Source organism: Beta vulgaris, chromosome 9 (genome assembly GCF_026745355.1).
Source record: "Beta vulgaris subsp. vulgaris cultivar EL10 chromosome 9, EL10.2, whole genome shotgun sequence".
Lineage (NCBI taxonomy): Eukaryota > Viridiplantae > Streptophyta > Magnoliopsida > Caryophyllales > Amaranthaceae > Beta > Beta vulgaris.
The window spans coordinates 393,745-412,247 of record NC_079210.1 but is presented as its reverse complement, the minus strand read 5'-3'; the positions used below and the strand labels follow the sequence as shown (position 1 = coordinate 412,247).

The following is an 18,503-nucleotide window of genomic DNA, read 5'->3' as shown; positions in this document are numbered from 1 at the left end:
ATTTCCAACAACTTTAAAATACTTTACACCCTCTTTAAAAGTGTTTAAAAATATTTCTAATCATTAAAACTTTAATTATTAATACTTCTCAATATAGTAATATCATACTAGCTAAGTCATTAGAACCCTCAAAAACTCATACTTCGAAAATTAAAACTCTATCATACTCTAATAAATAATTTCAGCAATTTATAATGTATTTAAAACTCTTTAAAACATACTTAAATATAATCATAATCATAATCATAATAGTACACAATTACATAAACTATAATATAATACTATGATTTTTCAACTCATAAAACCCTAAAAATTCATGCTTTGATACTTAAAACCTTAATTTAAACATAATAAATAAATTTAAAATTTTAATTACTTCACTATATAAATTACATAATCGGAAATTTATATTTAAACTATCAAACTATAACTTTAATCATAAAAACATTAAATCAATCCTTAAAAAGTGGCTTAAAGAGAATTCTCCACCTATCAAATATCAACATAACCACAAATCAATATTCTAATAAATTTCCAACAACTTTAAAATACTTTACACCCTCTTTAAAAGTGTTTAAAAATATTTCTAATCATTAAAACTTCAATTATTAATACTTCTCAATATAGTAATATCATACTAGCTAAGTCATTAAAACCCTCAAAAACTCATACTTCGAAAATTAAAACTCTATCATACTCTAATAAATAATTTCAGCAATTTATAATGTATTTAAAACTCTTTAAAACATACTTAAATATAATCATAATCATAATAGTACACAATTACATAAACTATAATATAATACTATGATTTTTCAACTCATAAAACCCTAAAAATTCATGCTTTGATACTTAAAACCTTAATTTAAACATAATAAATAAATTTAAAATTTTAATTACTTCACTATATAAATTACATAATCTGAAATTTATATTTAAACTATCAAACTATAACTTTAATCATAAAAACATTAAATCAATCCTTAAAAATATAAATTTAACATTAAATAAAAAAATATAGGAATAAAATAACCAAAAGAGAGCAAGGAGGGAGAAACACGGCACAAGGGGGAGGAAGCGCGGCGATGGCGCCGGTTGCTGCTGTCGTCGGTGGTGGCGGCTCCGATCGACGAACGAGGAGGAGCCGAGAGAAGAAAACGAGAGAGAGAAAGAGAGAGGAGGAAGGGCAAAAAAAAAGAGGGAGAAGGAAGCGAGAAAAAATAAGTGTGGAAAGAATTTAGTGGTTTATGGGGTTTATATAATTAACCCTTTTTGCGCTTAGAAAATTGTGTTTGGGCTTTATAATATTTAATAATTGGGTATTTGGGCATAGTTGTGTTCCTCTAACCCATTTTAAAATCTTTTTTACTAAACTCAAAAATGTTTAAGCTATTTAAATAATTTTCAAAGTATTATTAAATAAATATTTGATTACTTAAAATCATTTAATAATTCTTTTGACTTTCAAATAGTCAATATTTTAAGAAATAAATCATTTAAACATTAAAATATATATAATATACATTAAAATGCATTTATAAAATTAATAAATTATAAGGGATTACATTTTCGGACTTATACTGCCCGGTCATATTTTTCCCTAGAATCTTCTAAGGTGATTTGATATGCGTTGTTATGTAACCCAGGTCCTTGCATTGGGACCCTTTCCATTGCCTCAGAATGCCTCTAAATACCCTATTTATGTTTTTGCGATACAACCCCGAAATAATCCTGGAATGACCGTGAAAGTCGTTATATGTCCGTTCTAAGCAATGGGAGTCCTTTAAAATGACCTACCATGTGTGTAGGACGCATCTTATGGCTTCCGATTACCGAGCCCCTGGATCATCAAAAAGCGTGTATTATAACCTACAATTTGGGTTGTTTTAGGGACGTTTTTGGACTTCTACAGACTTGTCATATTTTTTTCGTAAATATTCCTAGGGTTCTGATCTGCCTTGTAATGTATCCCGTGTGCGTAGGACCCTTTGCATTGCCTCGGAATGCCTCTAAATATCATATATATTATGCTTTTCTGGTGTGCCCTAGAATGGTCGTGAAAGTCGGTATATGCTCGTTCTAAGATGTTGGAGTCCTTTAACATGAACTCCCATGTCCACAGGATGCATCCCGTGGCCTCCAGTTCCCGGGCCCACGGAACGTCTTGAAGCGTGTATTTATAATCTTCAAATTTAATTGTTTTCGTCGTTTTTCTGAATTCTACAAGCTCAGTCATATATATCACCATAAATCTTCTTAGGGATTCAGTATGCCGTCTAATGTATATCGGGTGCTTGGTACCTTTTGCTTTGCCATAAAATAATATCCTGTTTATGTTTTGAGGTGAGACACCGGAATGGAACAAGAATGGCCGTAAAAGCTGTCATATGCTCGTTCTAAACCTTGGCAGTCCTTTGGAATGAATTTCATGTCACTAGGAGGCATCCCATGTCCATTGCGTGCCCGACCCTGGGAACGTTCGAAAGCGTGTATTATAACCTTCAATTTTAACTGTTTTGGGGCCAATTTCGGACTTCTTCGGGCTTGATCATATTTTTCCCTCAGAATTATATCAAGGGAATTCGGTATGAGTTGTCATTGTCGTTGCATTGCCATAAAATGCTTCTAGATACCCCCATTTAAGCTTTTTCGGTGCAACCCGAAAATGGCCCAAGAATGGCCATATAAGTCGTTACATACTCGCTGAAATAATTCAAGGGAAAACAGTATGCATTATCATGTATACCGAGTGCTTGTGACCCTTTGCATTACCACAGAATGTCTATAAATACCCCATTTATCCTTTTCTGGTGCAACTCAAAAATGGCCCCGGGATGGCCGTAAAAAGTGTTATATGTCAGCTCTTAGCCATTATAGTCCTTTAAAATGACCTCTTATGTCCATATGAGGCATCTTATGGCATCCGAATCTGACCTCGGGAACGTCCCAAAGTGTGTGTCCTTCAATTTTGGTTGTTTTGGGGCCGTTTTTCTACTTGCCTGTCGTATTTTTTCCAAAAATTTTCTAAGGAATTCAGTATTTGTGCTTGTTTTACATTTTGTATCGCTATAGAATGCCTCTTAATACCCCATTTATGCTTTTTCGATGTAACCTAAAATAGCTGTGAAAACTGTTGTATATCCGTTTTAAGCATTTGAGTCCTTTAAAATGACATGTCATGTTCGTAGAAGGTAACCCATGGCCACTGCGTGTGCCCAGTTTTCGAGAACATTCAAAAGCGTGTGTTATAACCTTTAATTTTGGCTGTTTTGGGGTCATTTTCGGACTTCAGTCTGGACATATATATTTCTCCCCGAAAATATTCCTAGGGGCTTTGGTATGGCTTGTTATGTATTTCGAGAGCTTAGCACCCTTTGCATTGCCTCAGAATGCCTCTAAATACCCTATATATGCTTTTCTGGTGCGACCTGAAATGGCCCTAGAATGGCCACGAAAGTCGGTATATGCCCGTTCTAAGCCATAATAGAATTTTAAAATAGCTTCTCTTGTCTCCAGGAGGCATCCCATGGATTTCGTGCTCCCGGGCTTTGGGAACGTCCTAGAGCGTATATTATGACCTTTAATTTTTATTGTTTTGGGGCTATTTTCGGACTTTTATGGGGCCTTTCATATTTTTCTACGGAATCTTAGGGGATTCGATATCCTTGGTTCTTGTGGCCCTTTCCATTGCCTCAAAATGCCTCTAAATACCCCATTTATGTTTTTCTAGTGTAACCCCGAATGGTTGTGATAGTCCTTAAATGCCCGTTTTGAGCCACGGATGTAACACTGAAGGATCTCGCTAATAGATATTGTCCTCTCTGTGCCCTAGTTTGTAATGATTTGCTTTGGTGCATAACCAAAGTCCTATCTAAAAGGCTTCTATAGGTTGATATGTTCAACCCTATATGAAGAAGACTTCGTTCTCCTCAACTTTCGATGCGGGATATATAGCTAAGATCTTCCGCACCTTCTTCACTCCTTTAAAGAGTTTGTGTTTTTGTACGCACTACTGAACACCATAATGGTCCCTAGCTCTAATACAATCTGTAAAACCTTAGGAACCAATTCACGAATCCCAACTGCCCATTTGGGTGTCGTTAATATGATCTCATAATATGAATTGAAATATTTATGAAGTAGGACAGTTTGGATTCGTGAATTGGTTCCTAGAGGTAATGTTAACTGGTGTCCTTTCGTCCTCCGCAATGGAGTTTGGATTCTCGAGGTGTTAGGTTATGTGTTGGTAAGAAGGATATATTAGTTAGAGGTCTTGGAGGTTATTTTGTGAGTGTCATGTCAAGAAATAGAGATCTTGAGGATTCATAGCATACTTATCTAGTCACTTTTAGCGACTCATGTTTCTCGTAAGCAATTCACAAGTCCTTCGCGACCGCATTATTACTATTCTTCCGTTTCTCTTCTTATTTTCCAAGTTCTACAGGTTTTCAAGGGCCTTCATCGTTTACCCTCCCGAATGGAATCACTACTAGTGGCTTTGGCACTCACGCTTGAATTTTGTAAACAAAATAATATCAACAATCAAGGATCCAACAGAGAAGAGCTTCCTTCCCTTTTTGTTTTTAATAGGTTGTTTTTAGTTTATTTTGTAAGTGTTGCAAGGGTCTCTACTGTGAATATATAATGGCGGTCATAGTATATGACCTTTCTTTGTTTATTTATGCAAATTAAGCCAATGTCAAAAAAAGTGTCATGAGATCATCATGAGGTATAACATTTGTGGTTTATTTGGGTTAGGTTAAGAATTTGTTGGAAAAATAATACTCCTTTCTTTTTATTTATTTGGTTTTGTTGTTTTGAATTGCACTTTTCTTATGCATAAATTTGACCATTTATATCTTTAAATATCTATGATATGGTCAAAAATCATAAAAAAATTACTACTTTTAATATATGCATACAATAAATCCTACATATCAAAATTTGTTCTTAACCATTAGTCAAAATCTTTTGAACAAAATTCGTTTATAAATAATATGGGAGCATAAGTTTTTGGTGGCCTTTGCTAGTTAGTAGTTACCTAGGGACTCTTTTTCTTTCCTTTCCATTTTAGCTGAGAGTTCTTTAGAATCAAACTTATCACTCCAATTAAGACAGACGTACACAAAGATTAGACGAAAAGCATAAGAAGTAAAATAATGTGAATGGTGGTCATAGCATCCAAGACAACAAATAAAAAGAAACCTTGGGTCACTTTTCTGAACCGAAGATGATATTGTATTAAATTATGAGCAAACTTTTAGGTGCTAATAATGACTCAATTATTGATATAACTTTGTGTATGCCAATTGTATTCTCAACTTCAGTTCAAGTATGTGTCATTCTTTTATAAACCCTCAGTCCTTGGTGACATTCCCACTTAATTATATAATATAATAACAAAATAATATAATCCTACCGTTTGGTAAGTTCTTGTCGTATTTCCATGCAAATTGATCAAGAATTTATATGATATTGGTTCCTATCGTAATCACTAATCACAATTCAATTGCTTGCTTTAATTTGGTTGTTTTATTAGCCTTATACTGATCTCACCATATCATGCATATTATATGAAAAATTCTAAGTGGAAGTTTTAGTAATATAATTAATGGAGGCATGCATGCGCAAGCTGCATTATTAATAATTAGCTTTATGAGATCATATGTGTTGTAATGGAAGACACTCCTTTGCCAATTATCATACTGCTTATCTTTGCAGTTTCTGATTTTTTTTGATGTGCATATATGTATGTATATATGCATGAACTAACGTCTAGGAGTTAAATGTGAAGAAGTAACGCGATTTATGGATTGGATGTTGATGGACATACATAGTATTATTTCATCTGTGAATCACTTCAAGTTTGCAAGGAGTACCCTGCTCATGTCATACTATACAGTATACATGCACACACACCAGCCAAAGGAAACGCCTTCTTCCCTGTCCATATGTAGATCATGTGTGTAGTGCACTTGTGTACTGTGTGTGTGTAGATATAGATGGCTTACCTACAGTGTACTAATACACCCCCAATCCGACCTTCTATCAAAAAAAAAAAATGCGGATTATGTTTATGAAACTTAAGTTGTCCAATATGTAATTTGTAGGATACGTTTAAACAAAGGTTGAAAATATTATATGCTATAGACATCTGATCTGAACTCTATTTTTATTAGGTCAATTGTGATCGTTGGAAATATCTCTACTAGCATGATCTTATTTTGTCGTAAAACCAAAAACATTTTATACATTACTTTGTTCAACGTAGTCCAGAGATGTAGTAATTAATTAATAGATCCTCAATTCAAATAAGAGCACACCTCGTATTTGTATGATTTTTTTTGTGTTAGAAAATATTAGGAATATTAGAGTATAGTAAAGATATGATAACATCTTTAGGTTATAATATTATTTTATGGAAATATTATCTTACCCTGATATTCCTAATAGAAAGTGACTAAGAGTGGTAATATTGACGGAATTTGATAGATACTGCCTCCATTCCTCCATAAAAATTTTTAACTAAATTAAATGCATTAATACTTTATATTTAACTTGTATGTAATATAATTCTTTTAAATTGAAAATATTTTGTTAGTTGTTTTAGCTGGCTAGCTAGTTCTTGAGAGAATTTTAAAGTACAAAAAGAAAGGGAAAAAAGCAAAAGAGAAAAAAACAAAAGGAAGACTGATTGATAAGAAGTTGGGTCAGGCAAGTAGCATTTTAGTTAGGGTTATAAAGTATTGGATTGTTCAAGCCATATCAGCTTCTACAAACTAACTAACCCCCTACATTGATTGAGAGGCCAAAAAAAGGTGGTGTAAATAGAAAAACATACCTTGATCCATTATTTTACTTGGACTTGGCAGCCATTTTGTCAACAAAAGATTTCCAACTTTTCATTTTAGATAACAACCCGTTTATTTATTAGTAAGGGGAACAATAAAGTTGGAATGTGATCAACTTTCACTTGGAACATTTATCTAATGGTGCGAAGTGTCTTTATCAACTCTGCCAAGCAATTGTTCAGCACGTACATGTACAAAGATCATGCAACTACTAAAGTAAGTAGCTATATTTCAATCATCATCTCGCCTAGCTCGTTGTAGACTGTAGGTGGTGCGTAAAATATTGGTAATATATTACATTCGCAAACTATCTAGATTTCTTACTTAGTTACTTCGTGGTAGCTATCTAGGGGCGTGAATATATAAAGGGTCTTAGGCCGGGGTAGCTATCGGGTGTAAATGAGACAAGATAGTTCGCGCACTACTTGAGATCGACACATCAAAACTCGACTGGTGTAAAATCAATTCGTACTTGAGCTCGACTCGTGATGTTGGCGAGTCGAGTTGAGAAATTCAAGACTCGTGACAAATTCGAATACTCGATTTTTAAAAACTATCAAAAGCAATATTTAGATCCAATATATCGTCTACCTTAAGGATGCTAATGAATAAGGCATACATTTGCAAGCTACTCAAAATCGACTCGAGTCTCAGTTCAACTTGAGTTTGACTTGTAATGCTAACGGGTAGAGACAATAGAGTCGACCTACCTCAAATTCAAACTTGACTTGTATCATTTACAAGCCTAGTTATAACAGTTCATTTTCAGAGTTGAGTACATTGAATTTTTGGATTTTTGTAAATAATGTAATACGGATATTCACACCAAATTGGTAGCATAAACAATTTAGTTCCCTTAAATTAAGTTGGTATTATTAGATCATATGTATCAACATACAAATATTTGTCTCATACCCTGGCCAAACGTACAGGAGCCACTTTTGAAGAGTTGGAATTAGGCATAGAATCCCTCTGAAGAACAATATATACTCAAAGCTCGGCCTTGCGAAAGGCTCACTACTCACTAGGCAAGCTGGTAGTTTCGTCATCGAACGTGCAACTGGGCTAAGAGACAAACATGAACGTGTAGGTAACCAGTATCTGAACAACATCTTTTATCATACACCCAGCCGTAAAATCTAAATTATTAATTCCCGTATCTAATCTCAATTGAGTTGACACAAATCATTTAGGTATAACTCGTAACAGGAGTGGAAAAACAGAGAGAAAGAAGTAAATGGACGAGTGTAAAGCCAGAGAAGAAGTCGAAAAAATCGTCTTTGAAAAATAATATGTTACAACTGAATTAGGCCAACCCAAAATAAATGACATTATTCCAACTAATTTGAGACAGTTGATCGAGTACGTGAAACATATATATATATATGTGTCTCTCATAATATGTGCATGAAGAAATTACATGTAAATTTCGTGTGTTATCCTTTTGTTGCTTTTCCTTATGCATGTAGAATTTGAAAAAAAGGCCAAAGCCAATTTGAGATGAGTGAGTGGCTTTGTGTTGTAACCCACTCAAATAAAAGAGTAGTGTACTACTGTAGAGTAGATGAGGGAAAGTGAGAGCAATACAGCGGTATTTCGTCTTCATCCCCAGACCCCAGGTTTAGGTTGGGTAAATAATGGACCACATTGCATACTTCATCAAGTGCCAATTTCTCAAAACTACTGACTATATATCATATATGTCGTCTTATGCGTACAACTACGTCGTCTTAATTCTTTTTTGGGTTTATATATTGCTTTTACCTAACTCCATCCATACCCACTTTCACATCTTCTTGTCCTCCGCTTATTTTTCAAAACAAAGATTAAATTTCAGATGTATCTACTTAATTTGCTTTGGCTTTTTTTAGGGAGAAAACTTATTTGCAACAATGATTTTTTTGTCATAAACAGAACTTCCAATTTCATTGAGTTCAAAAGATCTATTTAAGCACTCCAACTATAGTTACTACTTAGTACTAGGGATGGCAATGGGTCCTGGACCCGACCCAGACCCGCCAGGACCCGACCCATTTATAAGGGTCTGGGTCTAGAAATTTTAGACCCAATGGGTCCGGGTCGGGTCTGGGTCCCGAAGAGCGCGGGTCGGGTCTGGGTCCGGGTCCACATATGCTAGACCCAGACCCACCCCGCGGACCCATTTACATATTAGAAATTTTTTTTTTACCTAAACTCTAAAATTTTATGAGAGACATTAACTTTATAAATCGTAACATTTTAATATTTTATCAGTTAATTCTTAAAATTTTATTTAGAGAAATCTTTAACCATGGATACAAGAACCTATATATATTAGGGGGAAAATTTTTAATTACATATATTTAAAAATGTGATGAAAACTTAAAATTAAGAAGGACCCAGTAAGGACTCATGGACCCGCTAGACCCAGCGGGTTTGGGTCTGGGTCTGAAAAATCTAGACCCAACGGGTCTGGGGCGGGTCTGGGTCTGTGAAAAATAAACGGGTCTGGGTCTGGGTCTAGGTGGACCCGACCCAGACCCGCCCCATTACCATCGCTACTACTTACTATATTGGTTTATAATCACTTAGCTTGTTACAGTAATTGACCACTTTGATTAAAAAAAATGTAATGTCCCTCAAACTCATTTACCCTTTAACTCATGACCTAAAGCCAATTCATCCAAAACTCGTATAATGTTAACCCTACTCGACAACCACCAGACTCTATATTAATTTAAATTGATATCATACATGCCCAATCCAAGAAACAAAGAAAAATGTATATATGACCAGTTCCATATCTTATTATTAATCTTCGATGGGTCCTACTAAGTATTTTCAGGTGTCTAAGTGGTTTTAAAGGTGGGTTTTATGAGGAATACCAGTTATTCTCGTATTGAGAAAGTTTATATGGTAGTATATGTACTTAACATACGTCTTACGTTATTATATCTCCTATGTTAATTAGTTGCCTATATCATAAAAAAAAGTGTGTTAGTTATTTATTCCTATTAGAAATAGTTTAGTGATAATTATTTACTAATAGGTCTAATTATGTTTCCTTTAACCATGTATATTTGTCATGTACGTCACATTATTCCTCAAGAATCAAGATTATTAATATTTCTCCATCTTTAATCAGATTTCTTTCAAGTTGCAAGTGTGAAGAAGATTGTCAACTTGCATCTCAGGTTTTGAAAATTGTTTTGAAGCTGGAAAAAAAATCTCAATAGAGTCGCCGCAACTCGAGCATCAATAAACTTGATAATAGTTTATTGGATCAGAATAATCCAACCCAAATAATGTCCAAAATTATAGGACTCGGTACAGGTTAAATTATATTGAGGAATCTCAAAAAAAGATGTGGCTTACATTGAATTTTTTTATTATTATTATTGCAGTAGCTACACGCTATTCATAAATGCCGCAAATTTGTAATTTAGATATATCTATACTAATATATTAAAAGGCGTTCCTAAGAACGTATATGTGCCACGTGTCACCATCCCTCATTCAATAACATTTTATCTACGTCTTTCTCATATAATAAAGAGATCCAACCATTACTCCACCATACCATTATTATTGTTTTTTCAATCAAAATTAATAATAATGATATATGAATGGAAAACTTTTAAAATCTATACAATGAATGAGATAACTTTTTCAAATGAAAATGATATGACTTATTTAACTACTACTAATTGTAGCATAGAGAAAACCCGGAGCATCGCCCGGGCCCATATACTAGTAATGAAGCTAAAAACAAAACATTTGTACCTATCGTAAAGAAACTATTGTTGTAACATAGTAAAATTTGGTATGTGAAACAATTTTGAAAGTGGTCATCTTTTTTTTTTTTTTTGGTGAAAAGGGGGATTACATTAATAATTAAGCACTAGAGTCATACATCTCATAAGAACTAGCCATACTTGGCTCCCTAATAATACATTCCGCTAAATATTTGTTCATACAATAGGAAGGTGGTGAAGTGAAAAACTCGGCTGCTCCGCTATATGGCGCCAATTCCGATGATTTACTACGATGTTTGGCCATCATGTCCGCAAGCTGGTTGTGCTCCCTGCTGCAGTGAAGGACCTTGAGATTATCAAATTTCGTGCTTAGCTCCCTGCATTTACCAATCACATTAGCATATATGTTAGCATGGGTTACTACTTGGTCTAGAAGTTGGGTGGCCTTTTTGCAGTCGGAAAACAACACCAGATTTTTAAAGCCGTGATCAAGGGCGGTTGATAGCCCCGCCTGGATACCCTTTAATTCAGCCAATAGGGCGTCCCTAGCATATGTATTTTTTGTATAGCCTAATAACCATTCTCCAATATTGTTGCGAAAAACTCCCCCCATCCCCGAAGGTTTCAGATGGCTATGAAATGATGCGTCGACATTGAGCATGGTCCAGGAATTAGGCGTGTGGTCCATTAAACTTGGTCCTCGGGTTTCCTTTTTTCGTTGGCGACTAGAAGAAGTCGCGTGTACAAAGTCTCTTGCATTTCGGCAAGCCTGAGCAACCACTGTCGCGGCCACTAGTGGTGGTACATTCGGATTAAAGACCCTATGGTTTCGGCTTTTCCAAATCTCATAACACAAGAAGGGGAAGAGGATGGGCCAAGCTATGTTTCGGAATTCCAAGTTTCCTCCCAGGTTTGATTTTATCCATTGGGATGAATTCATATCCCTTTGATTAGTACAGGGTGGCACGAGCGCCCATACCTCAAGAGAGTGAGGGCATGTGCGAAGAATATGGTGAGAGTTTTCGATCTCTTGGGTGCACCTAGTGCATTGATTTGAGATGTTAATGTGACGATCACTGAGGAGTTGGCCATGTGGTAGCCGGTCTTGGCAAACAAGCCAGAAGAAGAACTGAATTTTCGGGGATGTATGGATGTCCCATACCCAGTCAATGTCCGGGGTACCGCTGCCAAGGATTTGAGCTTTATAGGCGGTGGAAAGAGAGAAACCTTCTGGAGATAGGAAGAGGGGGGTGAGGGTATCTTGTTGATCTTGCTCCTTTGGGGCCTCTAAGTCTAGGATCCTATTAATAATACTATCGGGGAGTTTAATAGATAACTTCTGTAAATTCCAGTTCCCGTCAATACTTACGTCTTTCACTTTGAACTCACTTTCATGCTTGTTTAGTGGTCCCTCACATACCTCTCTAATGGGACCTATCCCTAGCCAATCATCCCCCCAAAAGTTAATACTCTCTCCATTTCCTAGGATCCATTGGCTATTATTCGCTAGTAACTCCCATCCTTTCCCAACACTCTGCCATACTGGCGAACCTTTCCTGAAGGAAGTGACATAGTTTTTATGGACATACTTAGATGTAATGCACTTCTGTGCAAGATTGTCCGGACCTTGGGACAGCTTCCATCCTAGTTTGGCCATGTAGGCTTTGTTCATTAACGTTTGGTTACGGATTCCTAAACCTCCATGCTCTTTCGGTGTGAAGGTTTTCTCCTTCCCCACTAAGTGAATCTTATTCTCGCCATCCTGACCCCCCCAAAGAAAGTTGTTGCACACTCTATCTAAATCTTGAAGTGTCGTTGCAGGAAGGAACGTGGCTTGCATGTAATATGCTGGAATGGTGGCAAGCGTAGAGGTAATCAAACATAGGCGCCCCGCCCTAGACAGAAACTTGGTTTTCCAATTTGCGAGTTTCTTTTTAACTTTATCTACCACAAACTGGACTTGACTACGTGACGGCCTTTTGTGTGATAGCGGGAGACCTAAATAAGTCCCCAGGTCCTCATTCTCCTCGATGTTCAAGGTGTGCTGGAATAATTCTTTGTGGTCCCTTGGTGTGTTGGGAGAAAAAATGAGGCGACTCTTACTTTCATTGATTTTTTGTCCCGAAATACGGCAGAATTCTTGTAATATTTTCCTGACTTCAAAGGCCGTATCCTCATCAACTCTCCCAAATATCAGCAGATCATCAGCGAACATTAGGTGGGAAACGGGGACTTTGTCTTTACCTACCCAAAACGGAGTCCATTTCTTGTCTAATGTTGCTTGATTAATCATTTGGGAAAGAGCCTCCAGACATATATTAAAAAGGTATGGTGACATGGGGTCACCTTGTCTGAGCCCTCGCGAATGGTTGAAACTTTCAGTTTTCCTACCATTAATTAAGATAGAGGACGAGGATTGTGACACACAGCTCATGATTAATTCAATGGAAGCATCACTGAGGTCCAGGTTCTGAAGACACTTCCTAACAAAGCTCCATTCAATTCTATCGTATGCCTTTTCGAGATCGATTTTTAGGGCAAACCACCCCATTTTACCTTTTTTCCTTTTCAGTGAATGAAGGATTTCCGATGCTACCACAATGTTAACCTCCGGCCCCCTCCCTTTTATAAAGCTGTTTTGATTTGGTGAAATCCAGTAGGGAATTAGTGGTTTCAGTCGGTTAACTAAAACTTTCGTGGCCAGTTTATAGAGGGTATTACAAAGACTAATAGGTCTCAGGTGTTTCACTGTTTCAGGTGGGTGTTGTTTAGGAATCAGGCAAATGACAGCATGGCACATCTCCTTAGGTAACTTCCTTTGACTAAACCACGACCTAATGTTTTGACACACGTCCTCCCCCACAATATCCCACATTTTTTGGAAGAAAACCGGATGGTATCCATCAGGCCCCGGGGCTTTCATGGGTTTCATTTGATTCAGGGCCTTTTTTAACCAACCAATTGACCCTTCCAGCATCTAAAGTTCTGGGCCAATTACTTATGTTGTTTGTACTTGTTCTCACAGCATGAGCTATGGCTAATTTGCAAAATAGTTAGCCAACATAATCTTACAATATGGAGAATTGGAGATAGTTCTTTTTTTATACTTCTACTAAAGTTTGGCTTCTTTCTCTTGCCAAATGTTAATTGTTGATCACAAATTTTGTAGTCTACTTGCGTTATTTATCAAGCAAGTTAGTAGATTTTGTCAAGTTCATGCGGTGTTGTATATCTAATAGGTTAGTCGTCTGGTTTAATTTTACATTTTAAACTCCATTGTAATATTCTTATTGACTTTCTAATTGAGATATTTTTCATTAAAAATCATAGTGCACTCACTTAAAAAGCTTTATTCATAGTGGAGATGTGTGATTCATACTTGTGAATTGTGATTAATTCTTGTGTGCGTAACTTCTCTTTGTACCTTTCTATAGACCAAAACAAATGTTCCAACCTTACTATTAATCAAACACGTACAAATAACATTTTATGAATATTTCCTCTCTTTTTATTCACAATACCTGGAATCAGACTTGCTAACACGCAATTGTAGAATTGTGATGGATAAGGTACTAACTACTAAGGTAAACAATTAATTTGTTGAAATAATTTTAACACTTGATGACCCAATCAAATCTCTTGGCTCTTAGCAGTGTTTGAATTGTATTGACTAATTCGTCCAATTACCATCTCCTACTCGATCATTCAACCCAATTATACTTCTTTTCGCTCAACAATGATAAATGTGATATCTCACAACTTATTCAAAAAAAAATTATTTTTATCGAGTTTGACTATATAATGTAAAAAGTCTTTTTTACCCCTACAGCCTTCCTTCACGTCACCGTCCCTAGCAAAAACTAAAAATCTTCTTAAATTGGACCCATCATCAACAAAATTAACAGAGAGAAAGGGAGCCCATCAAAGTCAATAATGATTTTCCCTCCTCTTTTGCTTTTTACTGTTACCAATCTATCGAAATCCAATACCAATAAATTCTCACTCCTTCCTCAATTTATCTCCTCAATCCTCATCCCCAAAACTGAAGTTGAAACCAAATGACACTCCACAAAAGAAGACCATTATTTATAAAGACTATAATATCATGTTTATCCTTCAACCCTTTTTCTCTCCAACTCCAGGTATTGGCCACACTACTGGTGTTTCTCCACCTCTCACATGCTTACGCCACCCATAAAACCATCAATCATGTGACCACCTACCCAAATTTCCAACATTTGAATGTTCCTAAAGAACTTAAATCCATTAAACTCCACAGTAAACATTATTCTCATCTTACCAGCAACTTAGATTCTGATGATCATCATCCTCCAAAATTCAATGAACAAAAAACCATCACATTATCTAACAATAACAGCAATAATAGTAATAATAATACTAATAAGTCCTTAAGCTTTAACCTTAAGTTCAACCTCATACACAGGGATAAACTATCACTATCATCAGCTAGATCTCACAAGTACAACCATGACCATAGCCACCGATTCTCGCAGCGGATACAACGTGATATCAAGCGTGTTGGCGGCATCATTCACCGTGTATCGAACACTAGTAGTAGTACTAGTGTGGATGATTATAAGGTTGTGGAGTCATTCGGGTCAGATGTGGTGTCAGGTATGGATCAAGGGAGTGGAGAGTATTTTATTAGAATAGGTGTAGGGAGCCCTCAAAGGAAACAATACATGGTGATTGACTCAGGAAGTGACATAGTATGGGTCCAATGTCAGCCTTGTAAACAGTGCTACAAACAAACAGACCCTGTTTTCAATCCTGCTGAATCAGGCAGTTACTCTGCTGTTTCATGCTCATCGTCGGTGTGTAATCGTGTGGAGAATTCCGGGTGCAGCCACTCAGAGAGATGTAAATACGAGGTACTTTACAGTGATGGATCCTACACGAAGGGGAACCTTGCCTTTGAGACAATTACAGTTGGTGGGACAGTTATAAGGAACGTTGCAATGGGTTGTGGACATAGCAACCAAGGGATGTTTGTTGGTGCAGCAGGTTTGTTGGGGTTAGGTGGTGGATCAATGTCATTTGTTGGACAATTGGGTGGTCAGACAGGAGGTGCTTTTAGTTACTGTCTAGTGAGCCGCGGATCAGGGTCCAGCGGCTCACTAGTATTTGGACGGGAAGCAATGCCTGTAGGGGCTGCTTGGATCAATTTAGTCCACAGTCCCCGAGCCCCAAGTTTCTATTACATAGGACTAATGGGGCTCGGGGTAGGCGGAGTTCGGGTACCAATCCCTGCTGGTGTATTTAGTTTCACTGAATCAGGGGATGGTGGAGTAGTCATGGACACAGGTACAGCTGTGACAAGACTACCCAACTCCGCCTACCAGCCATTTAGGGACTCTTTTATCACCCAAACTGCCAACCTCCCACGAGCCTCAGGTGTTTCGATATTCGATACGTGTTATAATCTAGCTGGGTTTGGGTCGGTTCGAGTCCCTACTGTTTCTTTTTACTTTACTGATGGGCCAATACTGACCCTGCCAGCTCGGAACTTCTTGATTCCGGTTGATCAGTCAGGTACATTCTGCTTCGCCTTTGCACCTTCACCATCAGGATTGTCCATCATAGGAAATATACAACAAGAAGGTATTCAAATATCTGTTGATGGTGCAAATGGATTTGTTGGATTTGGCCCAAATATCTGCTGATTGATTCTTTATCAAATCATCAACCAACAAACACCACTCTTTTTAAATTACCATTTTTTTAGTTTAATTGTATACTACTACTAGCTAGTAATAAATAGTACAAATAGTAGTAATCTGTAAAAAAAAGCGGCTTTCTTTCACCTTGTCTTTTTGAATTTTGGCTTATATTTTCTACCCTTTTTAGTCACTTTTAGTAACTGCTATGATTGTATTGATAAATGTAAAATGTGATTGATAAATAAAATGTTATGTAATATAGTAGCATGATTTGATACGTACACACGTGAGATTTTAGTAATATCAGAAAACTTAAACTTTGTTAAGTAATTCAGAGGGAAGGTTTTCTATCAGTAGGTCAGAAAAAAATTGCAATGTGAAAGGAAAGGGAGGGTTCAAGGAAAAAGGAATGATAATTGACATCTCTTGTGTGTTGTGTTGATGTGTTCCCTTTATTTTCACCTCTAGGAAATGGTAGGGACGATGGACTAGGTAGGAACTAGGAAGTTGCACATTTGAGAGAACATGTTATAATTTGTGGGGCCTTTAATAACTTTCCATGCTAAAAAGAGTAAGTGGTGACTTGTTGTGATGTTTAGAAGGGAGAAAGGAATGAGTAACACTCAGTAACTGAGCAAGATTAAAAGATTGATGTGGGAAAAGTTTACTGTTAGTCTACTAGACAGTCAAAGAAAAGAAGATGCAAGGCAATAATTAAACGAGGCTCTTTTTGAATTTGTACAACTGTGAGAATCCAAAGGTTATAATTACAATAAGATAGAATTCAGAACCATATGTTAATATGTAAACTAGTTATATTCATGTGCATCTAAATATGCAAAGTACCATTCTCATATAACTTGAAATGTGAATGATATGGATGTAATTCTGATATATAAATAATAGTGTGGCAAGAACATTTTTACCATTCTCCAAGTACATTAATGAAAATATGAAATTTATAAATACGCAAGAATATTATAAATTGGAGGATTAAGAAAAATTTTACTTTAGGATCATACATTTTTTCTTTTTCTAAATTTTTCCCCTTTTCTAGTTTAATAACGGAACAATGTAATAATTAGAGAGGAACCTTATTGCATGCAATAATCCATGCAATTAGTACTAATTGATAAAATTGCTAGTACTAGTAGGAGTAGACTTACATGGGTTTATACTATAATGTTAAACTGACGGTGAAAATGAGTTGGATATCTTAATCTAAATCTATAGATCATTGTCTGAACGCACTACCTTTCTCTCTTGGCACTTTTTCTATTGAAATGCATATACATGAAAGACATAAAAGGGAAGGTTGTGTATAGATTGGTTTGAAAAGGATGGGTTTAAGGGAAGCCACAATTTTATTTGCTCCATGTGTGTCTACTGTCTAGTACACATGTGAAAGAATAAGTGCATGATATTTGGGGGGTAACTTCACGGTCTTCTGCTGCATACTTGGAGTAGAGTCCCTTCAACCAATGTCTTTCTGCAAAGGTACCACTGACTTTGGCTTCTCTTCAATGACTTTCACACTAGAGATTTTTAGACATACCTATTCTTCTACTAGCATGCCTCTCATGTGTCACGATACACGCTTAGATGATGGTGCGATATTCAAGTAACCATATTTATATCAACAGAATCTCCCTTATACCCTTAATAATATTTGCCATCAACGCTTAGATTATGGTGTGACATTCAAGTAATTATATTTATATCAACAATATCTCCATTATACCCTTAATAATATTTGACATCGACTTTATATTTGCATTGCCGATAACTTATCAATGAATAAGCCATATAAAAATATCTAAATATACAAATAACCCTATTTATACATGTATGAGGAACATGGGGGCACTAACATCTATTGTTTTTCATAATAATGCGACCATTTTAGATACATGAAAACAACATTAATTTCTACTACATCTTAATACTTGCAACATATATAAAATAAATGAGACAAAGATCAAAGAGAATGAGAAAGAGTGTTATAGTCCGTGGAATTAAATAAAGGTTTTGCTATGTATAAAAACCTATCGAAAATAGAAATGTCGAAAACAGGAGTATGAAACTTGTTGAAAAGATATTTGTTGCAATATAAGTATACAAGCATCAAAATATAGAGAGTACATTTTAGAGGTGGTTATGATCCGAATGGGGGTGGATTGTAGCATCACAAGCCACACAGGAGCCCCTCGGCCCACGGAATGCAAGGATATTTTATG

General features: G+C 36.1%; 1 protein-coding gene across 1 annotated transcript; it reads left to right on the top strand.

Moving 5' to 3' along the window:
- Positions 1-14,495: 14,495 nt before the first annotated feature.
- Positions 14,496-16,543, top strand: LOC104902522 (protein ASPARTIC PROTEASE IN GUARD CELL 2). Its single transcript, XM_010690317.4, has one exon. The coding sequence runs from the start codon at positions 14,644-14,646 to the stop codon at positions 16,267-16,269; it is 1,626 nt and encodes a 541-aa protein (XP_010688619.2). The 5' UTR covers positions 14,496-14,643; the 3' UTR covers positions 16,270-16,543.
- Positions 16,544-18,503: the final 1,960 nt, after the last annotated feature.